The sequence below is a fragment of the Panthera tigris genome, chromosome D4 (assembly GCF_018350195.1).
Source record: "Panthera tigris isolate Pti1 chromosome D4, P.tigris_Pti1_mat1.1, whole genome shotgun sequence".
In the NCBI taxonomy this organism is placed as follows: domain Eukaryota; kingdom Metazoa; phylum Chordata; class Mammalia; order Carnivora; family Felidae; genus Panthera; species Panthera tigris.
In genome coordinates this window covers 58,963,996-58,989,090 of record NC_056672.1, presented here as the reverse complement: position 1 = coordinate 58,989,090, position 25,095 = coordinate 58,963,996, and the positions used below count along the sequence as shown (strand labels likewise).

At 52.0% G+C, this 25,095-nt stretch overlaps 1 protein-coding gene across 2 annotated transcripts in view; it reads left to right on the top strand.

Annotated features, from left to right (window-relative positions):
* SHB (SH2 domain containing adaptor protein B) overlaps window positions 1-25,095 on the top strand; it is a 135,968-nt gene that overhangs the window by 95,233 nt on the left and 15,640 nt on the right. For both annotated transcript variants that reach the window (XM_007089333.2, XM_042963968.1), the window contains exons 4-5: window positions 9,346-9,517; window positions 14,712-14,831. In XM_007089333.2, the coding sequence (XP_007089395.2) occupies window positions 9,346-9,517; window positions 14,712-14,831 (292 nt within the window). The remainder of the gene's footprint in view (window positions 1-9,345; window positions 9,518-14,711; window positions 14,832-25,095) is intronic.

Below are 25,095 nucleotides of genomic sequence, written 5' to 3'. Positions count from 1 at the left end.
TGCACAGCTCCCAGAATACCTTGGGCCTGCAAGGAAATTAACAATTTTGTTTGTATGGGGAGCTTTTTGCAATGTAATGAGTAACAGTTGTAATTAATGTTTAACACGTATGAACAGCAGGTCTGCAGAGAAAAGGGGGTTTAAATGACTACGAAGAGAACTGGGATCACTCACTTCCTTTGGCTAATATCTTATTGAGGGACAGGTTTTTCCAGTTGGCTTTTCTACTTGACATATGAATGAATTAATTCATTCACTAGCCCCCCCCCCCCCCCGCCAAAAAAAAAAGAAAGAAAGAAAGAAAGAAAGAAAGAAAGAAAGAAAGAAAGAAAGAAAGAAAAGAAAAGGAAAAGGAAAACACTATTGTTTAATAGCTTTGGTTTGTCTACTAATTACATTGATAGATAGAAATGTTCCTTCGAGTGCCTTTGTCTCCTGTGTAACAAAAAGCACAAAGATTTGATAGAATCTTTGCTCTTCTGTTTGGCAGGGCAGACATCTTCATGTCAATAGAGATTTTTGTAAGCTCTGTGAGGTCAGAGACTCTGCCTGGCTTGTTCACCCCTCCAGAGTCCCCACCTAGATCCATGCCTGGCACATAGTGAACATACAGATATTTGTTAAGTTACTGAATAAATCATGGCTCAGGAAAACCAACCCCATGACTGCTTCAGCTCGCTGGAATACCTAGGTAATTGTGCAGCCTGCTCACACAGAGATGGTTTATTTTCATATCATTCTTTCATGCTATATGCCTGTCTTCTCTCCAAATGTGGCTGAGGGATCTGCACCTGGACAGGCATTTTTGCCTGGCTGTTAACTGCCGCAGTTGCTACCTCTGTTCTGAATTCCTAGGAAGAAGCCAAGAGTGTGTCCCTGGCTGTCTGAGGACTGACCCAGGAGTCCGGATACCACATTGAGGGTGGAGAGAGTGGTGTGCTAGTGGGTGGCATGCAGCCCCCTGAGAGCCATGCACCTGGCTTGTCCCCTCCTGTCACTCTTCCTTTTCCTCACTGCCATCTCCAGAGCGATGGCAGCAGAGACATATAAACAGCTTGGTGGGGGCTTTTGGGCTCCTGGATGGGGGGACTTGTTTCCATAGATGCCCACCATGCAGGTCCTCTGAGGCTTGTGGATGGGGGGAGAGTCTCTTTGCCTGGCCGTAGGATTCTAAGTGAGCGTCTGTGGGTGTCTGTAGGTATAAACATCAGGAAACCTGCATCAGACACAAGCAGGTGTTCTCCATCTAACAGGTGAGCCCGACTCAGAACTAGGAGTACATATGAACTCAGGTGCCAGAGCCACGGGGTCTGGATTTAAAGCCCCGTGCTGCCACTTGCTAAGAGAGTGACCTGGGGCAAATTGCCTCTGTTTCCTCATCTTAAAATGGGTGGTAATTGGTGCCGAGAGTTAGGACACAGTCAGTGCTCGGTGGATGCAGGCTTTGGTATCACTGTCATTGTTAACTATGTTTTTGAGAATGTATTACACTGTAGACAGGATTTGTGCTGACCTTGTTAGAGGCCTCTGGGATTGAGAAGACTTGGGTTGGAGTCAAGTTCAAATCTAGCTGTTGACTTGGGGCAAATCAGTCTCATTTCCAGCCCTCCAATTCTCATGTATAACATGAGTTATGACAAAAAAGATGGCTTGCTTCGGCAGCCATCAAGGCCTCTGCATTTGGATCGTCCCATCATTTTCATCAGGATTTGTCTTATTTCCCATAGCCTAGTAGCAGCCCTTGGGGTGGGGTCTTTGCATCAGACAGTGGTGCCTGTTTCCTATGGGGGGTGCAGAGTAAGAGGACAAGGACACACCCACCCCTTGTTCCAGGCCCTCCTTCCCCAGCCCAGACTTGAGTGTACATGCATGGACAGCGTTCCTGGAACCCAAGCAGCATCCCGGTGCCTGCTTCAAAACCCGTCCAATGCCCCGCTTCTCGGGGAGTCACCACTGCCTCCCTTCACAATGGAGACCTCTGTTCTCAGACACTGCCCAAGAGATGTGGCAGCGTGGTGCCCTGGGGCTTGCATGTGTCTGCCGAGGTGAACACAGAGGCCTCTTGTCGGCAGTCCTGGAACACAAACCAAACATTTGCTGAGCTGCCTGTTGTCTCCCAGTACCTGGAGGCGCTGCTCTCACGCACAGGGCAGGTGGCGTGGGGGGAGGCGGGGAGTGAAGCCTGCTCTTGAACTGGAAGGAAAGCGGGGGCCTCACCTCTCTGGGCTTCGATTTCTCCATCAGTAAAATGGGAATTCTAATACTGATCTTGCCGTGAGAAGCACATGAGGTAACCTAGAACATATGTTTAGAAAGTTGAAGCAGCAAAGACCATTGTCGTGGGAACAGAGTTTCAGTCAATTGCAAGTGTTTGCACATTGTCGTGAAAGTCTGTGGTGTTTCCAGAGGCTCCAGGGGTCATGTGGTCCACCCCAGCCCCCCAGACCACTGCACTGTCTCCCTCCTTGCCCCATCTTGGGGGCTCACTACTGCCTGGGCAGCAGCCCCTTGTATGCTTCTCCACCTCTCCCCTCACGCTCCCTTCCCCCCTCACACACACAGATAGACTAGACTAGAGTTGAGGCCTAGCTGTTGGCAGAATGGAAGCGTCAGCGCCAAGGACTGTGTGAAAGGGGTGCTTTGGACACCTTCATTCTAGTCCCTGTGGCCTTGTGTTTTCAGAGTATAGGGCAGGCCCCTCCTGTGAGCCCCATGTGATTTACAAGGTTTTCATTTCTGCTTCATCCACAGAAGGCCTAAAAAAGCGTCTTCAGTGGGCTGAGAACTCCTTGCAAGGCCTTGTTTTCGGTTGTCTAATCCTTGTTGCCTTTTCTTAACAGACTCTGTCCTGCATAGGTTACTGGGAGGGTCAGAGTCTATTACTAACTACCTCCATATGGTATATGGTATAGGTATATGGTATATACCTTTATGGTATAGGTATTGTCAACCCTGTTTTACAGAAGCGATAGCTAATGTTCAGAGAGGCCTAGAAACTTGCCCAAAGTCACACAGTAATGGCAGAGGCAAGAATCAAACATGGGTCTTTCTAACTCCATAGTCCACACCCTTTCCATGATGCCGAGCCACTATGGTTCCTCCATTCCCTGGCCTTGGTGTAGCCCATAGGCAGTTCTTTAAAGTCGGCTGCATGCTGGCTGTGCAGAAGTTCAGAGGAGGCTGAGGTATGAATGAGGCGCAATCTCCATTTGGTTCTGAAAAGACACCTACCTATACTAGAGACTGGGGTGGGATTAGACAATGGCATAGACTGGGGATGTAGGGCACAGAAGAGGAGAAGGTAATTACTACCTGGAGGGTCTAGGTCAAAACCTCCCCTAGGAGGAGGTAGCACTGGAGCTGAACTTTAAAGAATAGCTAGGATTGTGCACCAAGAGATAGTGAAGAAAGGATTCCAGAGGGCAGGCAAGACAAGGCAAAGGCCTAGAGGTAGTTGGTGGATTTGGGAAATGGCTGGGGTTTTTTTCTTGTTTTGTTTTGTTTTGTTTTGTTTTTTAAGTTTATTTATTTATTTTGAGGGAGGGAGGGAGGGAGGGAGGGAGGGAGAGAGAGAGAGAGAGAGAGAGAGAGAGAGAGAGAGAGAGAGAGAGAGAATTCCAAGCAGGCTCTGCACTATCAGCACAGAGCCCAACACGGGGCTCAATCTCACAAACTGTGAGATCATGACCTGAGCCAAAACCAAGAGCCAGTCACTTAACTGACTGAGCCACCCAGGCACCCCTAGGGGACTGGCCATTCTTTGTGACTGGAGCCAAGGGCTGGATGTGGATCCCAGAGGGGTTTTGTAGGAAAAGGTGGGTCCAGAAGGTTGGACTAAAGTCCAAGTCACTGAGGATCTTGAGCACTAGAGTGAAAAGTTTGCCCTCCATCCAGGGGTACTGGGAACCAGCAAGGGTTCGTGAGCCCAGCAGAGCTGTGCTTTAGAAACCTATTGGCTTTTTGGAACTTGTTTTCTCTGACCAGCCCTGAACGATAAACAAGAAAGGAGCTAGACCCTGAAGGAACACATTTATTTCATCTAAGCAAACGTTTACTAAATACCATCTCCATAACAAGCACTACTTTAGGTTTAGGAGCAAACGAAATTGGAGAGGAAAAAGAGAAAGAAAATAAATCCCAGGCACTGTCCCCACAGAACACCCAGGCTGACTGGGGAAAAGTGGGAGGGGTGTCCGTGGAGCTGTGCCAAGTGTTTCTGGGGAGGAAGGGGCTCCCAGCAGGCAGTATCCGGGGAAGCATTGTGGAGGGTGGCCTTTTGCCAGGTCTTGGAAGCTTCTAGATGTCATAGAGATGGAGTAGGAGGGTGGTCATCCCAGGCCTAGAGGTGGGAAGCACACCACAGACTGAATGAGGGAGGCACAGCCCCTGCCTGACCACAGGGAAGGAGAACCTAAGGGGACAGAGGGGGAGCTGGCAGTGGTGACCCAGAGGCCTGGGCTCCAGCCTTGCCTTCCCTACCCCCATCCCACCCTTTAGCTTTGAGACACTTTGAGGTGAGTTCTTCCTCACCTCTGAGTCCCGATCCCTCACCCATCACACACAGGGTGGTGGGGCTATTGTGAGAGTCAGAGCCAATGGGGGTGCCTGAGACACCGTCTCCGTTATTGGCAGTGACTAAACACAAGACCAGTTGGTATAAAGTCTGTAATACAAGTAGGAGGGGACCACCAGAGTTGGAGGCTAATGCAGATGGAGGAAAGGCCTCCTGGAAGGGCAGTGCTGGGGGGCACCTGAGCTGGGTCTTTAAAGGCTGAAACCTGTTGTTAGACCGGAATTTTTGGAAGGACATTTGAGGCCTCTCACGTCTCCCACTGCCTCCCAGGGCCTGGTCCTGCCCACCTGAGCCTCCTCTCCCTCCTGCACAACTCTGACTTCCATTTGTAATTGCCTATAGGTGCAATTAATTAGGTTCTGTCGTTCTAATGACTCACAGGGGTGGCATATTTTTTCTCTAAATGCAGATATTCTTTTGAGGGTTTGTGTCTTTATCTTTTGCAGAAAATCACTAAATTAAAAGAATTGCCATTTTAAATTGCAGATTAAAGAGAAACTTAATTAGAAGGAATGAAAGCAGTTGTGTTTGGAGCTTTTGTTCTTAACATTTTTTTTTCTTTTGCTGCTGAATCACTGTACTTGCAGTTGGTGTATTTTATTTTAGGTGAAATGATTTGCCTAATTAAGCCTGTCATTCATCACCACCTGTTCCCTCTAAATATATAGCTATATTATTAAGCTTGCAGGCGAATGTATAAATTAATTCAGTGGGGAATTACAGTGTTGACTGGGATATTATTAGGTTTTATCCAGTTTATCTGGTATGAAAACCGATATTTTCTTCCAATAAAGTGAAACAACAGCTCATTAAGCTTCTTCATTCATTCATTGGGCACCGGTTATGTTGCAGGCATGTGCGAGGCATAGGGCACAAGGGTAAATGTGGTACAGCCCCTGCCCCTGAGGGTCTCATGGGGCACCAGACCACGAAACTGGCCATTAGGATGCCATTAGGAGCAAGGTGAGTCTGGAGAGAGGGTGAGGTCAGGGAAGGCTTCCTGGAAGAGGTGGCCCCTGAAGGGCAAGTGGAGTCAGTTAGGTGGAGAGGCTGGTAGAAGGTTGTGGGGTTGTGGCCATTCAGGCAGAAGAATGGCCTTGAAGTGCTCATGGTGCAGACTAGGCTGGACAGACAGACAGCCAGGTCAGTGGCTGTGCTGCAGAGCTGGGGTTCCTTCTGCGATCAGTGCTCCATGCTCCATGCCTGTCCTCACCTTCCGTGCCAGGGGGTATGTGGTAGGATTTTATATTGACAGAAATCTCCAAATTCCAATTTTAGTTCCGAGGTGAACATGTCTTAAAGTTCCTCTGGTCTCTCCTCCTCTTTAGCCTGTGGCAAAACTATACCTAGAGCCTCATCTTCCCCCCCCACCCCCACCCCAACCTCTTCCCACATCATGCCACTTCCCTGCCCACCTCAGCACTCTTAGCCCCCCGGGCCAGAGGTCTGCTGAGCAGCCCCCTCTCCATTCCTAACAGTCTCAAAGTTAGCAGAGGGAGGGACTGTGGAAAAGTGCACACTGGTCCATGATCCCTGGCCCCCCTCTCCTTCTGTGCCCCAGATCTCCTGTCAGTGGAGCATCACAAAGAGTCTTGGCTGGCTCAGCCCATGAGTAGTCAAGTCCTGTTGGAGTCATCTCTTAACATCCCTCCCCTCACTGAGGTATTCACCTCCATTACTTTCCCTAACTGGTCTCCCTGCCTCCCTGTTTGCCCCCCACATACCCTCTCCATCAACAGAGTCAATCTGAGGATGGCATTCCCTGATTGACCCGTCCATAAGATCAAGACCCAGCTCTTTAGAAAAGGGCTGTGTGACCAGGTGCTCACCCCTGCCCAAGGTCACCCATCCAGAGCTCTGCAAGGCAGGTGATTCACCTCTTCCCAAGAGGTGACCCCCCCACCCCCACCCAAGAACATACACCATTTGACTAGTTGCCATGAGGGCTGGTGTGTTCAGCAGGAGCCCTGGTGGGAGAGCCAGGTTGCTGGGAAGCCAGGCAGGGGCCCATGGTGACATGTGCCAGGGCCCCAGCTCTGGGCTTCACCCCTTCACTACCATGGTGAAAGCCCAGGTTATCAGCCAGATGGAAGAGGGCTCTCTCAGACACCCAGCCCCAGGATGTGTACCTTAGAAGGGCCTTGTCATTGCTGTCTGTCCCTGTGATTGGGACAGAACTGTAGCCTGAGAGGAGGGCAGAGCCCCCAGCAAGCCCTCACTCTCTCCCCTCCCCACACTTCCAGTCCTGGTCTCCCAGCTTGTCAGTGTCTCTAGATTAGAGTTTGGCCTCTGTCCTCCTTCCTCACGAATTTTAATTATGATTTTCTGAGTCCTCACCTCCTGGAGAATGCCAGCCCTGTCCCTCCGGTGCTCAGGCCAAAAGGCTGTAGCCCATCGATCCTCTTTCCCGCACACTCCACTGGGAATGCACAGACAAGCCCTGTCGGCCGGTCCAGCAGTGGCATCCTCACTGCTCTCCTTGTGCACCTCTCTCTCTCTTTCAATTATAAACTATTTTAAGAGCAGTTTTAGGTTCACAGCTGAATTGATCAGAAAGTGCGGGGAGTTCTGATAAACCCCCGTCCTCCACCCTTTTTGGCACAACTGTCCTGTTCAAAAGTGCCAGGTGAGACCCTCAGAATGACTCTCCCTTTCTCTCAGAATAAAACCAAAGTCCTTCACAAGACACAATGCCTGATGATCTAGCATGGTTTCCTCCCACCAACCCTCCATTCCCGCTGGACTGTATTGTTTCTGTCGCCCGAGGCATGTTCCCACCTCTGGGCCCTTGAACTTGCTCTTCCCTCTGCCTGGAATGTCCTTCCTCTGGGTTTTCTTCATGGCAGTTAGAGCAGCTGGTAAGTATGCTGTAGCTCAGACGTATCCCCCTTACTGTGTCTATCCCTGCCCGGACTCTGAACTCCTCCGGCAGGATTTCTGTCTGATTTGCTCACTGCTCTTTCTCCAGCCCTGACCTTGCCTGGCACATGGGAGTGAGGGTTGAGGAGCGGAGCAGGTTGATGGACGGGCTGCCAGCCTCCCCCTGCAGTCATGAGAGTGACCATGCACACGTGGGTCCGGCATGTCTAGAGCCTTCCATTAGCAGGAATCTCCCTTCCCATTGTTTCCCATCATGGTTAATGCAGAGAGTGTTTTGGAGGGATGGAAATGCTTTGCAGTCCTGATGGATGATCTTGCTCAGCGGCAGAGACCTAGAACAAGTTCACCCACATTCCACTCCCCCCACAGTCAGAGCTGGGTTTTCCCACCACCTCTCCTGAATGTGAGGTTGACGGCTCGCCACTTCTGTGCTTGCTCTTTGGAGATCGTGTGTCCGTGGGCCTGCAGCTGGACCTGGCTTTGGGAGCTTGTTCCGCAGGCCCTGGCCCGTCTCACTCTGTGTGCTAGGCCCTTAAGAGGTTATTCTGTCATCTGATCTTCACAGTAATGTGGTGATGGGAAATGGGGCCTCAGAGAAGTTGAGTAACTTGGCCAAGTCACACAGCTAGCCACTGACAGTCTTGGGAGAGGAACTCGGTTCAATTTGGAAGCTTGTGTGAAGTACCTGGCATGGTGTCCACACTGAGCAGACATGATAATAATAAAAGTAAATATTTATTATAATGTTAATTGAATAGAACTACATGCCAGGCACTGTGCTAAACTCTTGGTGATGTCACCTGCCTGAATCCTCGCAACAACCTCATGAGGTAGCGACAGTTATCATCCCTTACAGAGAAGGAAACCAAAGTCCAGAGAGATAACTTGCAAGGTGGACTAACTGGTCTTCAGGAATGCTTCTGGCAACTCTGGGTTCAACTCTGTGTTTTCTTCCCTTTGTGGGATATCTCCAGGGTCCTGCCCTTGAGAAACATCCTCCCCAAGTCTGTGGGGGTGAACGATGCTCCCACAGGCCCAGAGCCGGGAAAAACATATGGCGGGGCCTGCCCCCGTGCTGTGAACTGCTTCAGCCTCACCTGGGTGCAGGGTGTGGGACAGGGCTCTCTGCGTGTGGGGCGTCCATGCAGAGGGCACTGAATGAAGAGGAGCAGACATGGGGGGGTGCAGCATGACCCTTGATTGGAACTCTGTGGGCTTATCCCAGAAGAAAGGGAGCAGATGTGGCTGGTGTGCCCTGCAGGGGATGGGAGTATGGGAGGAGAGGAGCCACTTGGAGGCAGAAATGGGAAACACCTGCCCCCCTCAGAACTGTCCAGGGAACTGAGCCCTCATGGGAGTGCCATGCCCCCCTTGCTGGAGATTGCAGGGGGTGTCCTTCGGGGATAAAGCTGAGCTCAGTGGCCTCTGGAGCCCCTTGAATGCACCATCTGGTTCTGACAGCACCTGTTGTGGGAAACTTAAGTCTCTTTTTTTTTTTTTTTTAATTTTTTTTTTTCAACGTTTTTTATTTATTTTTGGGACAGAGAGAGACAGAGCATGAACGGGGGAGGGGCAGAGAGAGAGGGAGACACAGAATTGGAAGCAGGCTCCAGGCTCCAGGCTCCAAGCCATCAGCCCAGAGCCTGACGCGGGGCTCGAACTCACGGACCGCGAGATCGTGACCTGGCTGAAGTCGGACGCTTAACCGACTGCGCCACCCAGGCGCCCCGAAACTTAAGTCTCTTGAGCCATGTTCGTTCATTGCCTGGAGTTCTTCCCCCTGTGAATCGTAAAGCCCCAGTAAAAGCAGTCGACTATTACCCCACTGTGCACCACCCAGTAACCTCTTGGGTAACACTCTGGTGACCACGCACTTTCTTTCTCCCCCACAGCTCAGTTTAACGGCAATGAGAAACGGCAATCATCCCCCTCACCTTCCCGGGACCGGCGGCGCCAGCTTCGAGCTCCTGGAGGGGGCTTCAAGCCCATCAAGCATGGGAGCCCTGAGTTTTGTGGGATCTTAGGAGAAAGAGTGGATCCTGCTGTCCCCCTGGAAAAGCAAATGTAAGTTCTAAGGGAGCAAGGCACAGCCTCAGCTGCAGTTCATACAGTCACTGCTAAGGCTGAGAGAAGATCAAAGCCACCATCAAGTCAGTGGCTGATGAGATTAGGGTACATGTCTCCTGATTCTTAGCCCCATACCTTTTCTCTTCATACTGTATCACCACCTTTACTTTGGATTATTATAAATTGGATTCATTTTCTAGCTACATTGATAGTTTTGCCTTACATCTGCTTGGCATTTGTTGGGCAAGGATTTAAGGCTCTAGATTTGGGTTTTCTCAGCCCCTTTCCCCTGAGATTTCCCACCTCGTGACCCAGTCCCATCCCTGCTGCCGCCTTCCCTCCCTATTCTTCCCTAACACTGTCACCCCTCCCCTTGACCATGGTGGTCACCTCCCTTCTCACTGTGTGCATGCCCCTGCTCTGCTCTGAAACCTTCAGTGGCTCCCCATCACCTCCAGGATAGTCTCATCTCCCTAGCCTGCCGCTCAGTCTGTGAATTGCCCCCAGACTGCTTTTTCAGTGTCTCGCCATTCCATATACCTGGACTAAAGTGAGCTTCTCCAGGTACTTGATAAATCGGGTCCTGCATCTTGTGCTAATACCTTTAGCTGTATCATCCTCTTAACAAGCAAATGTGCGATAAATGGGGTTATCATCCCCGTCACGTAGCTGGGAAATCAGGACTCCAAGAGGTGCACAGCCTTGGGATGTCACAGCCCACAGTGCAGAGGCAGGATTGGAACTCCAGCCCTGTGCCTTGACCTCACTCTCCCCTCACTCACCTGTCCTCGTACACACTCTTATCCCTCACCCTTCACACAAGACTGGCACAGAGAAAGCACCATAAGGACAGGAGATGTGCTGACAGCTCGCCGATCCCTCATCAGACTGTCCCACATGTGTGTCACGTACTATATTAATCTCCAGCGGGGGATTCTGGCCTCAGCACAGCCGGCAGTGCATCCCTCACAGGAAATGCTCACTTGGCGAACAGATGCAGGGTTTTCCAAATGACATCATGTGCAATGGGCCCCTTTTTCAGCTATCATCTGATAGATATGCTATCATCTGGGGGGGGGTGCGCAGCCTCCTCTGTGACCCCCCCATGCCTGCTGTACCGAGCACATGGGGGAGCACTCCCAGTGGGCGTCTTTGCTAACTGTCTGTCACAGCCACCCAGATTGGGTAGTAGGTTTTGCTTATTTCTGATCACTGTGTACTTTTTAATTAACAAACAAAACATGATCCAGAGATAGCTGGATGCTGTTCAGCCTGCGTCCTAACCATTTCCACCCAATATCCCTCTCTAGCTCCTGCCCCTGTTGGAACATAAGCTCTGTGAGGGCAGGAACTGATCTGGGTCACCACTGCATCCTCAGTGCCTTGGAACGATGCCTGGCACATAATAGGTGCTCAAAAAACAGTTGTCCAGGAAATGGATGAAGTCCTCAAAGAGCTGTCAGTGCTGTTTCTTTCCCTTCCATCACCTCCCATTCTCTCTCAATCAGCACAGTAGACGACTCCCTCCTTTGAAGATACACTCTGCTCCTGGTTTTTCTCCTGCCTCCCTGGCCACCTCTTCTGTCTCCCCAACTGGCTCCTCACCTCACTCAGCTTGACCTGAGGGCGGGATGGTCTTGGGCTGGGTTTCCAGCTACGTGTTCTCCCTGGGTAGTCTCAGCATCCCACACACCACCTGGAACTCCCAGCTCCTACATCCAGCTGCCATCTTGGCATCTCTACTTGGCTGATGAATGGGCTATCTCAAATTTAGTATGTTTAAAACTGGGCTCCTGATCTTCTCCGGACACTTGCTCCTCCCCCAGCTTCCCCACCTCCATAAATGGCATCACATCTACCTACTTATTCAAGCCACCAATCTGGAGTCTTCTTGGATTCCTTTTTTTTTGCCTTACACTAGCATCTAATACATTACTAGGTTCTGCTAGTTCTCCACGCAGAATAACAGGCTGAATCCATCTGTTCCTCTTTGTCTCAGAGCCACCTCCCGTGTGGACCACCGCAGAAGCCCCCTACCTCATCTGCCACTCTACTGCCCCTCTGGCCCCTCTTCAGGGTAACCTGGTTGGTCTTTTGTAAGACCATCCAGAGCAAGTATCATCCTCTTTTTAATACTCATTGCCCTCTGCTGTGCTTAGATGAAATCAGACTTCTTCCATTGCTCACAAGGCCTCGGGAAATTGGGCTCTGCCTCCATTTCCACTCTCATCCTGTACCACTCCCCATGCTCACAGTGCTGGGCAGGGCCATTCTTGCTGTCTTTCTGTTTTATGAACACCCCAAGCACATTCCTACTTTAGGACCTTTGCTGGTTCCTCTGCAGAGAACATGTTTTCTTTGGCTCCTTACATGATTGGCTCCTTCTCACGATACAGATTCTCAGGTCAGATTTCATCTCCTTGGGAGCCTCCCCATTCTGTTCATTCTAACTTAGGCCCTTCCCGTGCCCCAGTCAATGCCTATCACAAACTCAGGATTCCTACATAGCAGTTGTCACTTTCTGATATCATGTCCTTAATCTATTTGTTGACTCTCTGTCTTCCCTGCATCAGCCCCATGAGATCAAGGATGTAGTCAGTGGTGAGTAAATATTGGATGAGCTAATGGGTAATGCATAGGCTGAATGGCAGTGGTTGAGTCTTCTTAATCCCCAGGATTCGGGCATGACAGGCCAGCCCCACAAAGTCCAACACATCCCCAGACAGCCTCCTGCCTAGATCCTGTTTGCAGTCCAAGCAGAGCCTGCTTGGGCCCAGCAGTTGGCCCTCAGCCCCCCATGGGACCACCCAGGCCCACCCTGTTTCCTGGTGGACAACCTCATGCTGACAGGCTGGCCAGTGGCTGGCCCTGGCCCCCTGAGTGTGTCCTTTGGCCCATCTCTCCCAAACTGCCTGGGTCTCCTTTGAATCTCGACCCGAGTCCCTGCCTTTCTCTCAGTGTGCAGTAGCTGGGGCAGCAGGGAAGGAGCCAGCAGCTCATCCTGTTTACCCACCAGGGATTACCTTTAACCAAGATCCCGAGCCCCCGGAGGCCCATCTGCTACCAGCTCAGCCCCTGTGCTCAGGGAGGGGCAGAGGGTGGGCGGCACTTCCCTAGAGACTTCTTCTAGGCCTTTCCCTGAGGATGGCTCTGCTTCAGATGGCTGGAACTTGTTTTCCTACTAAAACATGTTTGTCAGCTCACTGGGGGTATGTTACACAGGTGAAATTTCCCAGAAAACGACCTTGCCAAATCTGTTAACTCTTAGTTCTAAAGTCCATTCCATCCTTGTCTGGCTGTTTCCCCAAACTACAGTCATGAATCCCTTCCAAAGTGTGGCTTCAGCCCTCATATCTCTGGAAGTGTTTTAATTACAGGAGCCTATATTCCTCTTCATTTCTCTGTACATCTAGAAAAGAAGGCAGTCTACACTTCCCCTGCCCCTTCCCCTGCAGAGATCCAGCCCCAGAGCTGACCTGCTATGGGTGGTCACCTCCTGGGCGGTCAGTGACTCACATGCCCACTGGGCAGGGACACTTGTATCTGCTCTTCCCGCCCTTGCTTTCCTGAAGCAGTTGGGTTTTGAGGTTATAATTATGTCATCACCACCACTGCAGCTAACTGTTCAGAACGCTGCTTTGTAAATGGCAGAAAGTGTGCACTGAAAGGCAGTGCCGTGCTTTTCCCTAAGCAGAATGCCTGTAGCAGAATGCTCAGAGGCACTGTTTGCAGGGCACCCCTGGGCCGGGACCAGGAGGCAGCAGCATCCCTGCTTACACCTGGGAATTTGAAATGTGGCCTACGGTGGGCAGCAGCCTGAATAATGATAGTTGGGGGAGTTACCCATGGCCATCTGCAAGTTCAGTCTCTTTCTATGGATGCTGGGAGCTGCCATTTGTTGAAACTCACCCCACCCCAGGCTCTGCATATGCCCTTCTGTGCATCATCTCATTTAATCCTCACATCCCAAGGCGGGAATGGAGTGACCCTAACCCAGTTGAGAGCCGAAGTGCAGCCAGGTTCTGCCGCTTGTCCCTGACTGCCCAGCTGGCGAGTGGCAGAGCGGTCTGTGCCTCTGTGGCCATCCAGCACCTGTGGTTCTCTTCCTGGCCCAACTCGCCGCCCTCCCACCACCCCTGCCCCTTAGAGACTGTGATGTAAGCAGAAATGCATTCTGGGTAGACCCACTGACTACCCCCATCTTGTGATCTTCACTCTTCCTCTGAAATTTCACCTTCAACTCTCCCAATCTTGAAAATCAGTTGTTCGTCTTTTGTCCTACAGCGGGGGGGCCTTAGTCATGTCGTCTGCCATTACACCCCTACCTTCTGATTCTGCTGCTCACCACCTAGTGTCCAGAAGCAGTGATGCCGGGCTTCCCACATGCCTGACCGATGCCAGATTTGCTTGACAGGAGCACTGGTGTGGCTTTCCCACCCAACCGTCTGCTGTCCTGAGTGACAAGCACCACCCACTTGTCCCGCAGATGCCACGGAGAGTCAGCACACGTCCCTCCTGTTAGCACCCTCTGATGGCCTCCGTGTCACTCAGATGGAGAAAGCCAGGGTCCTCTCATTGCACACCGGCCCCTGAATGGCCCTGCCTGGTGGCCTCGTGGGTGGCACTGCCCACCCCTCCCCTTTGGCTCCCTGCAGCCATGCTGGCCTCCTTGCTGTTTACCAAGCACATGGGGCACTCCTGCCTCGGGCCTTTGCCACCCCTCCCTCTGCCAGAAGCACTCTTTGCCAGTTACCCTCTTTTGTGGCTTCCTCCCTCAACTCCTTCAGGTCCACATTGAAAATGTCACTCTTTCCGGAAGGTTTCCCTGGCTCCTGCTTAAAATAGCAATCCCTACCACACGCTCCAAACCACACTACCCTGCTTCATTTCCTGCATAGCACCAAATTGTAGTGCAAGCCCTGTGAGGGAGGAGGCTGCAGGCTTGTTCACTGCTCTCTCCCCAGGATCGGGCATGCGGTACACGCTCGGCAGTTCCATACTGAATGACTAAATGCACACACACACACACACACACACACACACACACACACACACCTGCCTTATAACGAGGAGGCTGGGACATGCCAGCTGCCCCCAGACGGGGCTGAGCCTCCCCAAGGAGGAGTTTGCAAGGGTGTCAGCTCTGAGGGTCCTGTCCTCTTCGGGTTCTGACCCTCTCTCTCCTCTCCAGCTGGTATCACGGAGCCATCAGCAGAGGAGATGCCGAGAACCTTCTGCGGCTCTGCAAAGAGTGTAGCTACCTTGTCCGGAACAGCCAGACCAGCAAGCACGACTATTCCCTCTCCCTGAAGTGAGTACAGCCTCGCTCACCCCTCTCAGCCCTCCTCGGCAGCCTCAAGTGAAGCGCTGCCTGGCCCTTGTGTCTGTGGCAGGAAGACCCGCCAGTGTTCCCCAGGAAATGTGCCAGTGTGAGATATTTCAAGCCTTGGTTTTTCAATTTGATCCTATTCTCCTGGAAGGCAGAGGAGTTCTTAATTTCCTCTGCCCTAGAAGAGGAGGGGCATTTTCCTAGGATTCAATATTAAATACCCAAGGAAAGCTTTCATATCTGCTGTGAACCAGGAACTGAATGAAGCTCTGAGTATACCTCATCCCTCCCTCAAACCTCACAGGAGTCCTTTGATGAGAAACATATGGTCCCCATCTTGCAGATGAGGAAACTGAGGCTCAGAGAGGGACTTGGAAGGCCCAAAGGGCAGAGCCAGGACTCCAGACCAGCTGTTTGACTCTCCACAGCACTGCACTGCCGCTGTGAGAACAGCCCTTTCCCTATGTTCCAGGTTGCTGTTTGGGTGGGTCTGATTTTTATGTGTGTCACAAAGGTTGTGAGGAGTGCTGGGAAGAGCCAGGGAGAATCCTGCTGGTGTTCTCTGTGGCTGCTTTGTAAAATGTTGGGCCTTTCTGACCCATGAAGCATCACTGTTGAGATAGGCAGCCTCAAAACGAGAAAAGGGTTTTTTGCTTGAGTGCTTCATCATTCAGTGCTATTGCTAAAGGGGACCCAACAGATTATCTAAACCCCATTTTACAGATAGGAAAACTGAGGCCTAGAGAGAGGAGGGATTTCCCAAGGAAATATAGAGAGCTAGTGGCAGAATTGGGGTTTAAGAAACCCAGGCCCTTTAGCCAGCACAGACCCCCAGGAACATTGAAGCCTTCTGCCTGGCTTCCTCTCTGCACTGCTCTCCGTTCTTAGAGCCTGTGACAGAGAGAGGGCCTGCTGTGATGTGACTATCAGCTGTGTAGACATTGGCAACAGTGCAGCCAAGGAATGAGAGATTGGCCTGCACTCTGTGCTCAGGACTGAGCCCACCCTGTCTGCTGGGCTCTACCCTGAGAGGGACCATGACAAGTTGCAGAGCATGGTCAGCAAGCAGAGGCACTGGATATCTGCCTGGGGAAGAAAGGACGTGTGGGCACATGGTGGGAACCACAAATCTCTCAAGGATTATCAGGACAGAAGGAGCAGATGTGGTCAGGGGTCCCCAGATGGGACTTATGGGCAGGCAGATTCCAGCTCAGTGAGAGGAAAAGTTTTCTAACAGTCAGAACTGATCAAGAATTAGATCCATCCAAAACTGCCTCGATAGGTAGTGAGTGTCTCATCACTGAGGGTGTGCAAGTGGGGCTGGATGACCCTTGTCAGGGAGAACATGGAGAGGATTTCTAACAGCAAAGAAGGCACTCAGGACATACAGCACCTTCATACTTCACTGTCCACCATCAGACCTGTTGGCATAAAGGATCTGTTTGGTTTTCTCAACCGAGAAGATCTCAGTACTAAACTGCAGCAGGGCTGGGAGGCTGGACTGGCAATGAGCACAGTCGGAGATCCCTCAATGGATTGAGGAGCGGGCGGCAGGGGAGCAGATGCACATCACCAGCCATGCTGACAGGGACCAGGGGGTCCTCATCTGCCCACTGCTGCGTGCAGCCCCGCTCCCTCCCTCACTGTCCAAGGTAACTGAGCAACCCAGGTGCTCTGAAGTGATTCTTCCAGGTCTCCAACCCCACCCCCACCCCTGCCTCAAGGTGAACTGTGCTGTTCTGGGTTTCGAGAGGGGAAGGAGGCAGGTGACAGCAGAGATGGGATTCCCACGTCACTGTCCTTCCACAATGACTGAGGCAGCCCACCCACCCCCTGGGCTTCCTCAGTGCAGCACTCAGTACGCTGCCGATCTGCATTCCTCTGTGAATCTCTTCTCTCCTGGAATCTAGGACCTGGCTAGAAGACTGTTCCCAAAACCACTGATTGAGTGCAGCAAGGAAGGGGGGGTGGAGCACCCCATACCAGTTCCGGCTGACCTTCCATGACCCTCCATGAGCTGGACAAGGGCTGAGCCTCTGCACTAGGTGGACCGGGCCCCATGGGCACCCCGGCACAGCTCTGCCTGCATGGGAACAGTAGCCTCCCCAGTACCCAGCAGTGTCCAGTTGAGGCACCAACATGGAGCCATATAAGGAATCTCAAGCCAGTTGCAGAAGTAATCATACCAACAATACCTTCAGGGTCCATTTCTCAGTCTCCTGTGAAATGTGCCCTGTTATGCAAACAGGCCTAAAATCCACCTCCTGGATGGGTCTCTAGAAGAATATTTCTATCACAGCCCCAAGTGTGCAATTCCGTTTCATCCTGGGTGTGCACTGTTCCCTAAACAGTAGTACCACTCCAGAAGGATGGACAGCACGTTGGTTCTGTTTTCACAGTACAGGCTTATAGTCCTGTGTGCAGGGCTGCATGCAGTGGAGAAAGCAGGGGATAGGCTTCCCCACTCCACGGCCTTATGGCCTGGGCAGCCGTGTCACTTTTTTGAGCTTTCTCTGTGCACAGGGGATGGCAATGCTCTTCGTACAGAGGGAAAACATCTCTAACCCAACCAGTACAGTGTAAACATTATCTTGTATTATTCCCACCCTGCCCCTGCTTTCCCAGGTTGGCCTCATGGTTTCATTGAAAGCTGTTTTTTGTTTTTTTTTTTTAAATGTTTTTATTTATTTTTGAGAGAGACAGAGACAGAATGTGAGTGGGTTAGGGGCAGAGAGAGAGGGAGACACAGAAGCAGAAGCAGGCTCCAGGCTCTGGGCTGTCAGCACAGAGCCCGACGCGGGGCTCGAACTCACGAGCTGTGAGATCATGACCTGAGCCGAAGTCGGACGCTCAACCGACTGAGCCACCCAGGCGCCCCTCATTGAAAGCTGTTTTTAAGGGCAGCAGAGAGAACCTATTGTCCAGAGTTCTGGACAGGAGTCCTGACCTACCACTCACTGCTCACTGTGTGACCTTGGGCAAATTCCTTCCTTCTGGGGCTCAGCATCCACATCTTTACATTGGGACTTTGATGGTTGCTAAGGACACCTCTGACATCAAAGGGTCTCTGACTCCCTAGATTTCCCGTGTCCATGGGCTCAGCCTTCCTTTGTCTTTGGAGCACTCTGGTCAGATCCCCTGCACCTCTCAAGCCAGGGAGGAAGTGGAAGAGACTGAGAGCCGGGCCCAACGGCCTGTGGCAGAACCCCTGATAAGAACACTCTGCCATCAGGCCTGAGTTTGGGTGACTAGTCTCTGCCCACGGGTGCTAGAAGTTTAGTTTTGCATGCTTGTCTAGAGCCATAAGATCCCAAAGGCCAGATGAGCAGTCTCACACGGCCAGATTTCCCTTGAAGAAGCCCAAAATTGAGGAGGCGAGCTGGGCCATCCTGTGGCTGGGCAGGGCAGCCTGCTAAGGGGAGGTGAGCTTGCTTTCCAGCATGGCCCTAGTTCACGATAACCAGCTCGGGAGCCAGCCAGGGGGTGATACCTGGCATTAATCACCTTAACCACAAATGGAACGACGCTGGTACTGAATGTCACGGCTGCTTGGGACAAGTGCCAGCTTTGCCAGCCACCACATGACGTGTGAAGTCTCTCAGATCTCCAAGGCCTGCCTGGTAGGGGCAGGGTACGATCAGCCTTCCCCGTGCATGGTGTTGTCAGGAGCATGGTGTAAATTGACATTGGGATTCCAGCTGTGTTTTTATGTGTGGATCCTTTGTGAGGATGTTCTAGGGTGGAGGAAAGATTTGGGGGAATCCAGCCTCAGATGACAGCCCTCCACCTCTTCCATCCTTCTCTCAGCAGATATTTACCAGAACCCACTGTACCAGGCACTGGGCAGGGCAGCATAGAGAGCTGAAATGAGAACAGCTCAGCTTAGGCCACAGGAGCTCACAGCCTGGCCCATCCATCCTGGGCCTTGCTACAGCCAGGTTTGCATGAAGGTCCTTGGGGACCTGGAGTTGGCACAGGAGTGGGCAGTCCCTGACATGGAGGGTTAGAAGTTGCAGGTGCACTTGAGCCTTAAAGAGAGGGTAAGTGGTCCCCAAGCAGGGACAGCTTGGGAGGATCTCAGGTGGCAGGGACAGCCCAGGCAAAGCCCTAGAGATGCAGAAGAGCTGTTGGCAGGCCTTGTGCCTGCCTCACAAAGGAGTTGAGACTTAATATTTAGTGATGGAGCCACTAAAGTGTAGGGCCACTCTCAAGGACCTGCCTTTATGCTTTAACCCCACTTCTTGACCCTGTCTCCCTGAGTATCTGCACGACCTTACATCTTAGAAGGCCTGAGCTTTTGCCCTAGGACAGCCCCACCAGGTGGTGAGGGCAGAGAGCACCATCTTTTTCATTTTAGGGTAAAGGCAGCTGAATGAACTTCCAAAACTGGAATGGAGGCCACGGACTCCCAGCCCAGTCTCTTCCCACCCCTCTCAAGCACTTCTTATACCAGGTCAGAGATCACCTGGAATGACCTTAGAGGCCTATCTGGTCCTGCCTTTCCTTCATGGGTGGGGAGACCCAGACCCAGAGGGGAATCGTGATTGACCTCAAGGCTACCTAGGTGGCAGCTGACCACACTGACAATAGAGACGGCGACTGCTCTCCACTGTGGGGACTGGCCCAAGCTGCCACCCATCTGCCCCACTAAATGCTCCCTGCACTCATGGTGATCCAAAATGACGCCTGCGCTCCTCACCTCACTGCCGGTAGATCCCCTCCCTGGCAGATACCCCCCACCTGTGGAGCAGCTTTACCGAGACCTTGCCCAGCTGCTTTGGAACACTGCCCTTATCCCCTTCTCCCAGTGGAACTCTCCCTCTTCCCAGTCTCCAACCTGACTTGGGGGCGGCGGGCCCTTAGGCTTCTTCTCAGCTACTAGCAGACACATTGGCCTTTCAGAACACTCACTCCACCCTCAGGGAAGCAAGGGGTTGAACCTTTAGATATTGGCAAGAAAACACCACACTCTAACAACTTCCTGTCTGGAAAGGCAAGCAGTAGGGGAAAGGGATGAAAAGTTGAAAAATCTCATTAAAAAGGTTCTTCAGGCACTTTGGACTATGAATGACTTTTTGCAAGTTCCAGTTTCATGAGTTTTTGCAAAGGAATCTGGACAAGATGAGGGAAATAGGACTTCAAAGACTGGAGGGCTTGCAGCTGGTGGGGGCAGGGAGGCAGGGTGAGTACCGGGGCTCCCCTCCGCATGTGCTGGGCAGGCTCTGCCTGCACTGGGCCCATCCCTGGGAGCAGGCAGAGTGGCATTTCAAGGCCTCGCAAGGATATCGCTACTCCTTTGACAAGGTCCCCGCCCTGGCTTTCTTTAGGCAGTGAGAGTCCCAACCCCAGTGAGGGACATGGCCCCAAGGAACCCACATAAGTAGATCATCAGCTTTCGAATCCCTAGAAGCAAACTGCACGGCACCCTAGTAAAAGTGGCCCAGATTCTGACCTCAGGAGACACTTCTGGGGTCTGGCCTATTTGCATCAGGATGCAACTCAGTCTTGATCATTCAGGAGCCTTCCTCAGCCCCCATAAGCTCTGCCTCACTGAGCATCAGTTATGTACTGGACTCCAGCCCTCCAGGAGTTCGTAGCCAGAGGAGAGAGGATATTTACACCTGTTGACTCATACACTCACAGGACTGCTTGAGGGCCACTCAAGGCAGAAAGTGCTCAGCAGTGTGAAAGAGGGAAGGCACCCAAAGAACAGGGTATTTGTAGGATGATCGGGTCATCCTATAGACAGGGCAGAGAGGGCAGCCCATGCAAAGGCAGGTAAGTGCAGACTTGTGTCAGAATGACAAATAACACTTCAGTGGGAGCTGGGGAGAGGTACAGCCCTAGTCGCCAAGCTGAGGAATTTGGGCTCTATTCTCTAAGGTAGGGGGCATCCCTGAAGGTTTTGAGCAAGGTGCAGTCATGTCCTCAGCTTTATTCTAGAACCATTAGTGAACCGGGATGCACCATGAGTATTGTCCAGGAAGGACCCCCGCTTCTGCCTCCCTCGGTCCTCCCAAGCCCTCCTTTCCCCCCACATACCCACAAACATGCCACTCGAGCTAGCACAGTCCAAGGGGCTAAGAGGCAGGCATCCCAAGGAGAGATCCAGGGCAGCCCTTTCCAAGATGTAGAGGGACAACATGGGCTCTGCAGTCAAAGATATTGAAGACTTTGGAGATTCAAAGAGTTTGAATCCTGTCTCCATCTTTTACTTGCTGTGTGATGCTAGGCAAGTGACTTTTACTTGCCTGATCATTGCTCAGAAAACCGCGTGGGCCACTCTTATAAAGCTGTTGCAGGAAGTAACGTGGCTCTGCAGGTTCACCCTATGCATTTGCTTCCAGGTTAAGGGCTCCACAGTTAGGGTGAAATACCTTTCCCCTAGGTTCCAAGGATGGTGGGAAGACTCAGCCCCATCTCCTTCTCCAAAGAGGAGGTGGGACAATTTATCAAGAACATGCCTCTTGCTCTGATTGCTTAAGGACACCCGCCTGGTTCCTGCTTGGAGCTCCACGTTTGTGCTGATGGCTGGGCAGCCCAGTCTTCACCAACAAATGCTTCCTGGGGCTCCAGTGTGGGGTGGTGGGTGTAGCAGGGCCAGGAGGAGCAGATGGGTTGCATTCCAGGGGAGCTGGGGGCACATTGCTGTTAGAGTTGTTTTTCTTTCTTCTCTCCCTTCATTGATTTATATAGTAAAGGAGAGAGTTTTCAAACAGTAGGCATGTCTGGGTCTGGGCAGGCAGGCTAGTGATTAATCTTCGTTTGTTGCTGCTGACAGCTAGGAGCAAGAAATAATAAAGGTTTGCAGGGTGAGGAGGGGTGGGGAGTGCAGAAAGGCTGCTCACTCTTTGGCCTTCGGTAGGGAGCACAGACTTCACTTCCCTCTACCATCAAAGCACCCCTTGTTGGTCAACATTTGAGGCTCCAGATACTTCAGGGTGGCTGCCTGCTCCCGAGGGTGAGCCCCAGGATGGTCAGGGCCTCCCCAGTTGCTGTTAAGCTCTCCGCACTGTGTCACCTCCAGCCCCAGAATGCCTGGACTTCCTTCATCAGTGGCCCTTTTCCCAGCCCTGCTCCTGAGGGCAAGGCCTAAAGAAAGGCAGGATTGTGCACCCAGAGGACTGTCTGTCTCTGATGTGAGGGACCCTCTGACTCCACGCCTCTCTGAGCTGCCAAGTGGGTGTGAGGGCTGCAGGAAGGGCACACGGAAGGGAGTTGAGGGGGGGGGGGGGCAGACCGTGACAGCAGGGGCTACTGGGGACCTTGAGGCTTAGAAGGAGGAGGGGCTCTGATATGGTCCGAGGAGGACTGAGGCAGCTGTGAGTGGGCAGGGTAAGGAGCTGCCCATGCTGGGGAAAGAGCAGCACAGGAGTAGAAGCTTCCTACTTTCCAGCCCACAGTTACCAATATATCGCATCGTGAACATCTTCTCCGCCCCCAAAGGAGGCAGCTCTGTGCAGCTAAGCCATGGACCTTTAAACCCAGCTCTGCCTCTTAATAGCAGGGTGGTCTTGGGCAGAAGATGGTCTTAACATCTGTGAGCCTCAGTTTCCTCATCTATAAAATGGGTTTTACAGCTCTATTAATGAAGAGACGTTGTGTGAGGTTTTTAGCATGTGCCCAGCATACAGTAAGTGCCCGTTCAGTAAATGAGTGGTAGTTCACAGTCTTTGTTATAGACTTTGGAGAGCTGCAGGTGGTTGGAAAGAGCTCAGCGCGGTCCAAAGCCTTGTGGATTATCTGGGTCTGGCTTAGAAGTCTCTGTCTATACCCACAGCTGCTCCCCTCTATTAGGGTGGGATTTTAGAGTTTATGCAACTCAAATGCAACTCAAAACCCTGCATTGACTTCGAATTGCACAGAGCTGGAGTCAAATCCAGGCTGCCCTCTTCCTGGTTGTGTGACCTTGGGTAAGTCACTTAGCCTCTGTGATCTCCCAGCTGAAGATGATGAGCACCTCAACAGGCTTTTCCTCATGTTCTCATGGTGAAGCATTTTTGTGGCAAGCCAGAGCAGCTGCTCTGGGACATAGAATACGCTAAGCAGAAATCTTGGGATTTAGGGAACAGAAGGAGATCTTTTAGATCACCTGGCCCAATGCCCTGTACAGGTGCAGAAACTGGGGCCCAGAGACAGCAAGAAGCTTGCCCACCTCCTGGCTTCCCGGCCAGACCCTGTTTTCTGGCAGCATTTGAGTCGGGCTGAGACAGAGGGCAGGAGGGACAGGGCTGGAGTGGGGGCAGGTCCGTGTCTTTGTTCCCACTATGTGGAGGATTTCACATCCTTTCAGGGCTGGTGGAGGAAAAATGAACTTTTAGCTCAATTAGTGTGCACTGTGCTTCCTCCTTCTAAAAGGTTTAAAGGAAATGCCACAATTAGCTGCTACTGTAGGCAAAAGAGGCTCCTCAAACGCTCTTCACAGGAGGCCAAATAGCAGTGAACTTTAGAATGTGCAGATGCCTCACAGGATGAAGGGACAAGCCATCAAGAGCTAGCATGAGGAATGATAGATGTTTCCCTGCACTCAGAATTACTGAGAAAATATGCCCTGCCAGTGGTAAAACATTTCCATGGATGCTATCCTCACCACTAAAACAGGCACCTCTCCTACATTCCATATATGGTGCTTTGGTGATTCTGGCTTGGACCCAGGAGACCCGGGTTCAAATCCTGGCCCCACCTCTGTCTAGCAGTGGGGTTGTAGACCAGTCAGAAGCCCGTTCTTTTCTTGAGGGGCACCATGATTTGGGGGGATTCCCTGTTGCAGTTGACATTTTCAGAGCTGTGGGGCCTTGGTTTGGGTTGCAGAAATGGCTATAGTGAGGTGGTATGTGACAGGGCACCTGGCGTGGTTGCTGATACTTACAAATACTGGGTTTTCCTGCCCTGGTAGTTAGTGTATGGGGAGAAGGGCAGGAAAGATTACCTTTATCTTAACACATGCAGAAACTGGGGCTCATTCTGTCCTGCAAATGAGTGAAGAGCTGGGCTTAAATGCAGCCCAGTGCCCTCTTTCTTCCCTCTGGAGCCTCTCTGAGCAAAAACACCCCCAACACGTCCCCTCCAGCCGGGCCCAAGAAGCCCAGGGAGGGCCCAGGCAGGTGTCTGGATAGCGTAGCCCCAGGACCACTGGATAGTGTAGCCAGATTTTCTGAGCAGGACCTGGGCCACAAGCCCTTTGCCAGGCATTGCCTGGCATCTTCCCTGAGGTGACATGTAGAAGGCCAGAGACCCTAAAGCTCCTTCCCTCAGCTTGTGGGAGCCTGAAAACATTGGGATTTTTCTGGCTCTGAGGTGACAGTGTCAGGATACAGACCCAACTATAGAGTCCACTTTTCTTCTCTGGGTCCGGCTCTCAAGCAGCAGAAGCTGGGAGCATCCAGGGATCTGGTGGCAGAGAGGGAGGTTGAGGCCAGCTCAAAAGGGACAGTGGTGGCCTCCATAGCTGGTGAGACAGGTTTTCAGAAGCCGCCCAACCGTGGATGTGTCTGGAAGGCGGATCAGGAGTGCAGGCTGGCTGCTGGGGAGGCAGGAGTAAAAGGGAGTACATGGAACTGATGAGGGCAAGAAGGGTGGAGGAGCCAGGACCTCATCCAGATTCCTGAATGACTGGTGAGCTATGGCATCACCAGCTGGAATGGACCTAGAATGGTCAGATGGACCTGGGATGGTCAGTTTTGTAAAGACTCAGGAAAACACACTCTCCCTAACTCAACTGCCCTCTTTCCACTGGTGCCCCAAACCCGGAGGTGACAGGCACCTGCACTCACACTGCCAACCCATTCTCCAGAGCACCCACTGGCCTGGCAGGGCCAACCGTGCCCATTGACAGGCTGGGGTTTCCCTCTCCGACCTGCTGCGTCTCCCCTCCCAGCCAAGCATTTAGGTTTTGCTCCCCTGAGAGCTCCCCAGTCCCCTCCAGCATCTGAGCCACCCCGATTACATTTCCAGCTGGTTTTTAATTATCTCCTATCTGCCTACATAAATCTGCCTGTGTGGCACGCCCGCCAGGGGAGGCGTTCCAACTGCCCATGCGTCGCCAGGAAACCTCTCATGCCCCGGGACAGCTTCTCTTCGGAGGCCCTGGGTGGTCTCTCCAAATGAGAAAAACATTTCCAATCACATTTCTAACATCTTGTTAATAGGACTTATTTAATAATATTTTTGCAAAAGCCATCTGGAAATGGCTTGGTTGGGGACTTGGGGAGGGCATATGGGTGCTGCAGGGACGGTCATGGTGACA